Source organism: Anopheles coustani, chromosome 2 (assembly GCF_943734705.1).
Source record: "Anopheles coustani chromosome 2, idAnoCousDA_361_x.2, whole genome shotgun sequence".
Classification (NCBI taxonomy): Eukaryota; Metazoa; Arthropoda; class Insecta; order Diptera; family Culicidae; genus Anopheles; species Anopheles coustani.
The window spans coordinates 15,813,408-15,825,087 of record NC_071289.1 but is presented as its reverse complement, the minus strand read 5'-3'; the positions used below and the strand labels follow the sequence as shown (position 1 = coordinate 15,825,087).

General features: G+C 44.2%; 1 protein-coding gene across 1 annotated transcript; it reads right to left on the bottom strand.

The window, feature by feature from the left end:
• Nucleotides 1-752: 752 nt before the first annotated feature.
• LOC131266748 (uncharacterized) lies at nucleotides 753-7,316 on the bottom strand. Its single transcript, XM_058269371.1, has 5 exons — nucleotides 7,152-7,316; nucleotides 2,408-2,803; nucleotides 1,546-1,861; nucleotides 1,265-1,484; nucleotides 753-1,159 (listed from the first exon to the last, which is right to left on the bottom strand). Exons 1-5 carry the CDS (start codon nucleotides 7,314-7,316, stop codon nucleotides 952-954), a joined length of 1,305 nt encoding a protein of 434 aa, XP_058125354.1. The 3' UTR covers nucleotides 753-951.
• Nucleotides 7,317-11,680: the final 4,364 nt, after the last annotated feature.

Genomic DNA, 11,680 nt, shown 5'->3' with positions numbered 1-11,680 from the left:
AGCGCGTGTGAAAGTAGCCGATATTTTCTAGCATCGAACTGACCTATCCCAAGAAGGGGCGCCACTTCAGCCGCAGCGCCACCTATACGTCAAACACGGCATCAGTAGTACGCAAGTTTGCTAGCAAAGTTCCAACGTTGAATCGAGTGGTGGGCAAACTTTAGGATTGATTTGACTGGGATGAGTCCAATGCACACTGGACTCAATCCCGAATCGTTATTTCAAAAGATACCACCCCGATGGCAAAATCATCATGCTTTCTCGTTATGTTGGTATCGATTGTCGATTGGAGAGAATGAGAAAGCATGCTGATTTTGCCACCAGGGCATTAGCATGCCAAATGAAGGAGGGAGAAAGGGAGGAGGGGTGGGGGGGAATTTAAATCTTTGGATTTGCCAGTCGGCATGGGGCAAAAAATCACACCCAATATGACTTGATGAGATCTAATCGTTTCTAAGCCGATGAATTACGATTTAAAATAAGACAAAAATCGATAGCTTTAAATTGTTCAACATCATCCAACAGCCATCGATTCACAATGTTCCCTGTTTCGTGCAACTACCAACTTGAAGTTGCCATCCATAAAACATAAAGGGGCCAAAACGAAACAAGATTAAATAATATTAATAAACAGTGATGAAGTGAAATTTGAAAACGGGAAAAATATTAATTTTAACTAGAAACCATAAATACATATATTGCCAATTTTCGAATGCAAAAAGTAAATAACTGCTCACATGTATGCCATTAAGAACAACGTCTTCGATTATATTTCACATCCAACATCTCTATGATTACGACTCGCGTGAATAATAGGGCACATTGTGGGCCATTCGTTCCCATTTGCACCGCAGCTACTTAATAATATTTACATCAAATCCTCTATTGAGACCATGTTTACGTTTAATTGAGCTGTCCCAGTGCCCCGCGGTATCTCATCCCTAAACCCTCCTATATCCAACCCCTGCGCTCGTAGATTCGAAGTGTCACCTCCAGCCGCCGGTAGTAGTCTTCCTCCACCAGATTGTCATTGAAGAACAGGGCCGCATCCTGCTCGCTCTGGTCCGGTATCGACTCCTTGCGAGCCAGCACGACCCGCAGCATCGACACGATGTGGTACAGCTCGTACGGCGCCACACGGTCGATTTCCTCCCGGAAACTGTAGGAAGGAGGGGAATAAACCGCGGTTAACCATAATGTCACTGCCATGCAGCCATAATTAATTGCCCTCCGTTTCGGGTCGACATGAGGCACCAAGGCTCACCTCTCCAGCGTAAACTCCTCTAGCTTGGGAAACTGTAGGCGTTTCATATTGCTGGCGAGATGCTGAAAGTAGTGTTCGAAGTAGCCATCCAGCTGCGACTCCAGTTCCGCATCGTTGACGCTCGTGATGACGAAGAAGATGACGTCCCGTACGAGGGAATCCATCTGGATGAGCTGGAAGTCGACAAACTTCAGACTGTTCGGCTTACCGGTGGCAGAATCTGAAGAAGAAAATAATGTTTACGGAACCCACCCATTGAAACCAAAGTGTAGACAACTTACCATATTTGATCATCATATTATTAACCCACAAATCGTTGTGTAGCATCGTGCAGTAGACGGTCAGCTGGTCCGAGATAAGCTTTGCCTGCCGCTGGTGGCACTCGGCAATCCTGGCCCGGGCTCGTTCGACTAGCTCCGGTTCCACACCGGTCCGTATAATATCCTGCCAGAACACATCCATCATCTGGCGCAGTGTCGCCTCGCTCAGCCCCGCGTCGATGTCGATTTTCACCAGATACTTGTGTATGCCCGCCTCAAACAATTCCGGCTTTAGGTAGCGCAGTGCGATCGGAATGGCGTGGAAGAGAGCCAATTTCTACAAACAAACAAAAGTTGATAAATCATGACAAATGACCATTATAACGAGTATAATACGATTTTGACTTTTGATAGCCATAGTGTCATGAAGATGGGGGCACGTTTTTCTCAAACACGTGTTTGCAAGAAATACGCAAAGCAGATGAACGAATATAGAGGAAAAATATAAAGTTTAAGATAATTGAGGCGATCATAATTGGGGCAAAACAAAACAGATTACGATATGAGCAAGGGTTCTTTGCATTTAAAGTTTAAACTTAGGAAAAAAAGTACAAAAGAACATTTTCTGTAAATAATCTGTCTTTGATATTTGTGATTTCATCTACACATCTTGATGTTAAGTTTCAAACACGAGCATCTAACAAATATAAATAATAATAAATGTTAAAATCATTTTAACTATGAACCTAGCAATCTTAAGGTACACCTTCTTCAACATTTGATATTCCAACCGAAAATCACGTTTGACTAAGAACTGAAGATAATCTAAAGCAGCTTCAAAAGAAAGATGTTAAGGAGAATCCCCTTGTCAGCACCGTCCTACCTGTAGCACGAAGCGGGCCAGTTGCCGGTCGAAACCTTGGCGACGGTCCGCCGTCACGTAGCCGGCTCGCTTCAGGTTCTCGAACAGCATTACACCGTCCTCATCCACCTTCTCCACCGCCGGGTCGAGCGACACCCGCGCGTTGTAGCACCGGCAGAACACGTCGATCAGCTCGCCCTCGCCGTCGAAGCCCTGCTCACGCTGGAGTGCCAGCAGCGTCGGCACGATCTTCAGATAGACGGCCGCCTCCTTCACGAAGGTGGTGTCGATTTGGAAAATTTCAAGAAACTCCTCACTGCTCGGCCGCATCTTCGCCACCAGATGGAGCAACCCGTCGTCCTGTTCGCCATTTTCCCCGACCACGTCTGTTTGCTCACGATCCTTCCGTTCAGCGTCCTTTTCCGATGCGGGTCAGCAAAAAAAACGATTTTGGATGGGAAAATGGACACAAATCAAACAAAATTCTAAAATTTTTTGTACGTTCAAGATATTGAGTCACCTAGGTACATATTTATAGCCCATCATGAGAAGTTTTATATTCTAAACAGCGCCCAAAATCGTTGGTAAGTTTAAACCCTCTCTTATTAAACGACTGCTTTAAAGCGCTTTCCGGCACTCTTAACCATAAAAAATGCCACGGAGTCTTTTCTGTTGCCGTTCTTGGAATCACACCACAGTGCTAAAAATAGGGCAATTCCAGGAATTTGGCATCACAGCGAAAGCATAACCATTCCTTCCTTTTACGGACCTTCAAAAACCCAAAGAAACCGACAGTAAAAGAACCGAAAACAACCATCAATAAATCATTGCACAAGGCGAAACACTGAAGAGAGCAAATGAAGCAGGCGTTGCCTGCGCCTTCTACAACCAATAGGCGGCGCGTCCGAGTCTGCGAAAATCTGTAATTTGTCGGGTCACTTCAAGTGACCTGTTTTCCCGCTTTCGTACTCAATCATCCCTATCCCGAGACACTTAGGCGATAGGAAAAGTTCGTCCTTTCAAGAGTGATTTGGTTGTTTCGCTTTTTTTTCCACGCGCCTTTTGGAGTGATCCTTATGTTTTATTTTCTGCCTTCCGGTCGATTTTTCCTAGCCCAACAACCATCGCATGCTGCGATGGATGGAATTGAAGTCGACCGCTGAGAAAAGCGAAAACATCACGAAACAGCACTGTTTCGACACTTCCGTTGTCGTTTCGCAGGAAAAATAAAATAAAACAGAATGCTGTGCTAATGGGAAACGCATTGCAAACATCCATCCTCTCGTCGCATTAAAGTGGAAAACCAATTCTGTCGAACAGCGTGAAGTGCTAATAAACGCTGGTGAGAAATTCGAACTGTTTCCAAAAACCTCTTTGCTCACAGGATATTTAATTGACTGCGCTGAAATATTCATCGACAAGTTTGAGTACGCGTCATTCTTCACAACAGTAAATATGACATTAAATAGAAATAAAATAAACAATTTCAAGTATACAAAATCGTCCAATTTTCTTTGCCATTTCGTTGGACAACTGTTCCTCTTTTCATTATCCGAATAATTCGACCGCCAGCAGCTGTTTACAGCTAGTTTCGTACAAAATGGCAATTAGAAAATATTCAACACCAAAACGGTTTCCCTGTAAGCGGTTGTTATTATTGCATCATGTTTTCTTCGTTACAAACACATTAATTATGCTTCTAATGGCATCATTAAAATAAAGCGGACAAAAACTAGTCGATTCCTGAACCACCGAAGAAAACGAAAACGCCCTGAAAGAAAAAATAAACAAACACTACGTACAAAAACATGCGGAAATGCCAAGCATTCAACAGATGTTTTCCGAACCATTAGCACGTTTCCTTCGTTCCATCATTGCTGTCATTAAATCGGGAAAGTTTTCTTTTTTCCCCGTCACCGGCATTGTTACGATTCCACTAATTCGTCGCGTTCTTGCTCCGGGCGATCGGGTGGAAAACTCTTGAAAACAACTCTTGCCGAGAAAAGCTACGATAGTCAACCATCAAGAAAGAGGAACAAAAAAACCAGCCCAGCATAACACACCTGACAACTAACAAGACTGTCATCTTGCTTTCTTTCTTATTTTTTTTCTCAGAACAGTCAGCTTTTCCTTATCTCTCTACTTCGCACTCTCTGACTCTATCTGTTGGTTTATTTTTCTACCGGAAAAAACTTTCCACAGAACACGCACACACACACACAAACCAAACACAATAAACCTTTTGCTTTTGGCAGATGCACTGCAAGATAAGAAAGGCCGATAAATCATTTTCTTCGATCCACCTGTTACGCTTCCCGTTTCTCGGTCGGCATTCGGTGGCGGAAAGATGGTAAGGCAAAAGTGGCGGTCTTGTTGGTAGAAGAAACTCGTCGTCTGTTCGCGCCTTTCCACCTGCCACCATGTGGGTGGATTTGGCAGACATCGATTTAGTTGTGCGTCGTTTGTGCATTACCACAAACGGCAACGGCAGACGGTTTCTGAACCCAAACAACTTGAACTGAACATGCGCGTTGTGTACATTTTTGAGCGGGGATTATGTATTCCGTTCGGAATCTTCCTGTTTCGGCGGTTTAAAGATCAAACTAACGAACAAAAACAGATGTTCCCGATCTAGCGCAGAGAACGCATTCATTGAAACGACTCGATGTTGAGGAAAAATAATTGGTTGCCCTTGGTGATCGATTCCAATTCTGGACACAGCTATAAACTTTTAAATTCTTGCTTACGTTCTCCCTTACGTAGGATCTTTGATATTCTTCTAACACACTTCATAAAAAGTAGGAATGGCGTATCTTTAAGAAGTTTGTTGATAAGGTATTGTCTTAATCTTTGTTTGAGGTGCAAAATACTAACCATAGAAACATGACTTTTTTAAAGATGTATCTCCAAGATTTACTTTCAAACATTATATTTCCAATCTAACTAAAATTTAATTATCAATTATAGGAATGTACTTTGCCTGCCATACTTTGAGTTTGCTGATATAGATCCAACTGTGTAAGATATTTTTTTTCTTCTATTTTCTCTACATTAATCTACCTAAATGTAGACTAATTTGATTCTAAAATAGAATTCCTGTTCAACCACTACCGACTAAACTCTGGATAGCATCATGTGCGCACATTAGTTGAAAATTGGATTAAATCCTCCCTTATCTGTCGACAACTGCGGTTCGCTATAATCCATCAAGGCATCAATCAGCATCGACCTGTTGAATGCCGCCAAAGTTCAGTCAAACCGCTTTGGCGTTCCCCGGAATCATACCCGTGGCGGACGGATGTGGACTTCCATTTCCGGTTCATTGATGTGTGGCGAAGACGAATCGCTTTGCTGCGGACGATTTCTAGCGCCCGTAGAAGAAAACAAAAAAAAACACTGCCCGCCATCTTCACTGGAGCGAAAGCAACAAAACGAGTAAATTCAATTCAATCTGTCAACCTTTTTCCTGCGCTGGAGTGCCATCCATTCGCAGCAAAGGACATAAACCGAACCGGGTGGCATACTGGTTCAATAAAATAAGGATCGATGAAACTGTGGCATCATTTCCGATGGTGCGATTTTATGACAAATTGAACAATCTCTAGCAGGTAGTTTTTTTTTTACTTTCCTTTCTTGCCGGCAACATGGATTTACTCTTGTTCGAGGTCTTTGTTAAATCAGGTTTTTTTCTTTTTGGAGGATTAAATGGTTTTTTGAAAAATGAGACACATCACCAGGAAACATACAGTATTAGCTCCGGAAACAGCATGATCTCCAGCTAAAAGTAGGCGAATAAAAGAATACAACCTTCTTCGGTGTCCCGTGTCCCGTGCCCCTTCCCGAGCAGGGCGGTAACGAGAGTAGATGCCATTTATCTTCGACACACCCGACACCCGACTAAGGATAGGTGAAGCATCCGCGTATGGACACCATAGAGTGAGAGAGAGAGAGGGGTTACCTTCAGGATTTAATTTACAATTTATGAGCAAAAACCGATGGAACATATGAGAGGAATGAACGTGGGTTTTCCAACACGTACCACCAGATGCCCCAATGCCACATTGACCTACGTTTGAGTTGATTACTTGTCGACTTCAAGTCGGTTTGTAGAACAAAAATAAAGGGTTTCTCATTGGTAATATGAGGTGTTGAAATATCGGTGTAGTTCCCTGGTACCGAAGATGCCCCACAAAATTGCTCAATTTAATTATCAATTTTCTCCTCAATTTCACTCTACGTTCAACGTACGTTCAAAACCTCACCGACGACGTGGATCACGCGGAAAATGGAAGGGAAACGTTCGCAGGAGAACCAGTTAAGTGCTTCCAGTACGATTTATTTCACCCAGCAAGGAAACACGCTTTGTTTGAGATGGAGAAGCTCGGAGGTGACTAATTAATGTGTCGTTTTAAAAGCAAGAGGCACAGGGAAGAGCACGAAGCTAACACTTTAAATTGCAACCGTTCAAGCTCCCAACATCCCGGCCCCGAGTCCTGACACCTTGAATCTAATGCCGGGGGCTTAACCGCACCACGATGGCCTGTCGTGTTTCGATCATTCCTGGCCGTGATTAATTGGCACTCGTTACTTCCATCTCATCATCCCAATCGCACGAGGCACCAGGCGCCTCCATTCGAGGCCACCCTTTCACCTAATCAATTTACGTCCACCGTTAGGGTCGTTGCGTGCCTCCGCAAAAACCCAGATGTCACTGATGTCACGAACCGATTTTAGTGCACCCTCAGTCACCCCGCTCCGCCTTTACCTCCGGGGCCGTGCGCACGGCGATGGCCAGCATGGTGCTGCCGTAGTTGTCTCCGGGTGCGGTTAGAAACTCCGCCTCGTAGCCGAGCACCCGCGTGCCGGCGGGCAGGACGGGCGCAAGCAACCCCTCCAGGTCGCGGATCGGCGGTGGCGGAATGGAGGGCATGGCTCGTTGCGCTCCACTCAACCGGAACCGGAATCGCGTGCGCTCGATTGGGGGTGGTGGGGGCGCCGAAGAAAGCACACGTTTCGCCTGGTCTGCGTCTGGTCCGTGCCGTGTTGAGCACCACGAATCAACAAGCAACACCAGCACCACTGACGTCACCAGGCTGGTTTTTCGGAGGACGATAGCGTGGATGGGAAACTGGTGCCCGTTTGAGCGAACCGAACGCGCCGAGATGAAGCTTACGACTGCGAGGTCCTGTGTGTGTTGCGAGACCGAACATCCACGTCCGTCTCCTCAACAAACGACCTGACTGTCGGCACGAACGAACGAACGAACGAACGCGATCCATTCCGAAGTGAAGAAATGAACCGCGTGATGCTGATATGAACTGCGCGGTTATGAATGGAGTATTTGCGAGCACACAGACACACACACATGCTCCATGGGGCGAAGATTGCGCGCCAAAATCAACCTTTCTCTGTTGAACTGTTGAGTTTTAGTTACTTCTACATAAAATAGCACTTTTAATTTTAGTCTCACATAAATAATGTCATACATAAACGTGTTTTTGTTGTTAATATACCAACATATAGTATCGTATTGAATATACTTTTGTATGAAGTTTTTTTTTAAGGAGACAGTTACAAAAGAACTGAACCTAAACCTCTAAAGAGCTTGTTTGCTCAATTGATGATTTATTCAATTCGAATGTTCAACTACGGAGTTTCTACCTTATGTAGCACAAGAAAAAGCTATGATAACTTTTCAACTCAACTTAATTTCAGTCTTCTAATCCTATAAGAGTTAACACCATGCCATTGCGAAATGCAGATCTTCAGTATTTTGTAAAAATAAAAAAAAACAATTTTAATATGACCAGTCAAAAAATCGTGGCTCATCGCGCAGTTAAGAACCGTTGGCGATAATGGTCGCGCCAAGCTGGCGATAATGGAGCCCCCAATGTCAACCCCCGACGCGTGTTTTGGCATCTAACCCGTAGATAAGTGGGAAGAAAACACACCTCGTCGTAATTTCCTATTTAGCCCTCCCTTTGTTTCTTCTTAACCTGCCGATTATGGTAAGTACCCCTCAAGTAAGTGGGGATATCGGCTGAACGAATGTTTTTGAATGTCGATAAGCCACAGACGCTACCAGCCGCCACCCATTACGGGGTCGATAGCACTGTGTGGTGTGCGGTTCATCGGTAACGACCGTGAGCAGCCGGCGATAAATGTGATAAAACGCACCTCAGCCGAAGTTCGGGTGGAAACTTAATTATAGTTAAGCGGAGTGGAATGGAAAACATTAAAGTTTGTAAACCGGCAGGATCTTTTCAAACAATTTCAAATGGGATATTTTTAGGGATCTATAGTAGTTTTAGCACAACTTCAAAAATATTTAATTTTGTCAGAAATGTTATTATCGATTTGAAATATTATGCGAAACTGGGCGAGTCCAAAAGAGATTTTCGATGCGTGCGGGGTATCCCACAAACGGCCATGACTTAAAAACTCATTTCCTCACTGATCAAATACAGTCCACCGTACTCATTTTTTCGTACATTCAAGCACCTTCAATATTTGCGTTCTTCCATTCCCAGTCTCAGAGAACTTCAACCCTGAATTGCATGCTTTAAATAAAACGCTCTATACTTTTGGCGGTCCGATTTAAGCACCCCCATTCTATTACCCTGGAATCGCCATCCACCATCGTTCGTGGGAATGCAGTGTGCAGCTCAATCGATCAAATGCAGTCACCAAATGCCTCGCATATATGCAGGCATACACCCAACCCACCCAACCACCCATTCACATGTAGTTAGCCGTTGGGTAGGGGAGGATGAAAAAATGGACATGTCACTGCCACGGACAGCCACTTCCGCTGCGATTTTCCCTTTTCAACCACCCACCAGGGTTCACTCCACGGGCGACCTTGACGTGACCCTCTCGACCAAGGGACTGCAGGGGAAAGGCAATGGGTGTGTGGACCCCTGATCCGGTAATTGGGAGTAATAGAGGAGTCTCTCCTAACCTTACCCAATCGAAATAAACCTGGGTGGTCAATTGTTTGATTTGAAAAACGCTTCAAATGATTCTTCCTGCACATTAAATCGGTCTACGGTGGTCATTGGAATGCTTGCTATAGGCTTTAGAGTCTTGGAATATTTAACAAAAATTAAATTAAAAATGAATAAAATTGTCCATCTTCGTACAGCACACCAAAACGTGTTTTTTTTCAGTCTAATCAGACTACGTACAATCTAAAAGACGTCACTGGTGCTATTTGAAGTCCAACCCGGCATTGGTACCACTTGAACCCGATAATCGTAATCCTCGATCAACTCAAATATGCTCAGATTGCTCGCGATGGAAACAATCCCGACGATGGGTGGACCGAAGATTGACGCACAATATTTGTCCAATTTGCCAATTACAGCTCATCGCGCGCAACGTTACGGACTGTCTCCATCCTAGCATGCAGTCCGTGCTCCGTCCCCAACATTTGATAAATCGTCGAGTCACCACGAGACCTTTATTTATAAGCTAAATATCTCACGGCCACTGCCAAGAGGTACAGCATGAAAGAATTTTATGTTTTGCTTTCGCGACGGAAGGAAAGGTCTACTTCCGTTCTAATCTGACGACCGGCGAGACTGGCACAACTCCCAAACCCAAGGGGCTAGCGAAAACAATTAAATCAAACGATCAATTGAGCAAACAATTTGCTCTTCTCTGTTTTCTCTCCCATCATCATTTTGTGATAACTTACTTAGCTGTTCGAGCTAAGGCCTGGCATTGAGCCAAAGTGGTGACATTTATCGAATATAATGAGTTGTGTCCATTGTAAAGGACTTGGAGAAAGACTAAAATAAATAGGTTAATTAAATAGCTATTTTGAAAACTTATACTTGAAGGAAGATTGCCAATATTAACTCTCATTGACGAATAGGTGGAGCCATTTTAGCTATTTGAATTTTAAGAAATATCTTTTATTTAATTTCGGGAAAATATTAACTTTTTCTACTGCTAAAATTTTTACCGTGCAACAAGTGTTTTGCATGTAAATAAAAGTGGATTTTCAAAGTGTAGTGGCAAAATAAAGCACCATTAATAAATCATTAGTTACTTGATACCGAAAGTAAATCAAAACTTTTCGTCCACAAATCAGGAAAGTTAGCAGACATTTCCCATGCCCCAGCAAATTAAGGGAAAGTAACGCTGGTTCATTATACATCAAAATTAGAAGCAAAAAATGTGGCATTGCTGACAAACTGTTGAAAACCGTCTCAACCACAACTGAAAGGAGCATTTCGTTAAAAACTGACACTAATCCGCTCAAGCAAAAAACCACATCCCTGTGGCCTGTTGGTTCGCGAACCGCCGCCACTTTTCTTCCACCGCTCTGTCAACAAGTGCAAGTGGGCATCAGTTTTCCCGGTAACTTTGCTTCTGGAGTTGGTCATGTCGCTTTTTCCGGCCCAGTCAAAGAAGCGCCATTTAGTGCCAGCGCGCAGTTATTAAAAGGTAAATCAAACATTCCACCCTCCCGTGGAGGAGGAGAAAGGGGCGGGAGGAAGGTTCTATTTCGCTAAAAGCGTTAGCTTGCGGGAAGCACATAAATAGGGAGTGTTCTAGTTAAACATGAAATTTTAATTAATACCAGCCTTAGTTTTTGACTAGCGATGGAAAACGTGCCGAGGGAAATTTAGTAGCGTCGTCGTTCACCCGTGATCCATTTGCCATTTGTGCCACCATCGTTATTTTGGTTATTTTCTTGAGTGGCATGATCTAGACTTGCTATGGTGATCTGTGGCCGCAGGTCGTTGTCGTTGGTCGTGAGGAAACTTTTAATTGCACACCGCTTTTCCGAGCGAGGTCAAGAGGCACACCATCCTCTCACAAAGACTAGTTCCAGGGATGCGGCAAATGCCACTCCCGAGAAGACGGATTCATTCGATTACGTGATGTTGTTTCTCCTGGTGTCAATTATGGCTGCAAGCCTAGCCGAGCCCCTTGGCTGACCGTTGTGGGCCGAGCCGTTTCATTTCATTTAAGGCTATTCCTTGCACTTCGCACCATCCGCCGACGACGAAGACGTCCGAGTGGCAAACGAACCATGTCTGCAATGTGACTGTAACTTTCGTCGGTGTGGCCTAGATCAAATTAGCCAGTCTATTACCCGTGGCTCGTGGTGAGAGCCATTACGGCGTGTGACCAACACTCGTATGCAGAGATACGACTTGGCTCATCCTTCCCGGAGCGCAATATCAAACAGCAACGGGTGGTGGCTGAAGAAAAAGAAAATAGGCAAACCACTAGCCAAACGGAGGTGACATTTTAATCATCACTACGCTCACGTCACTT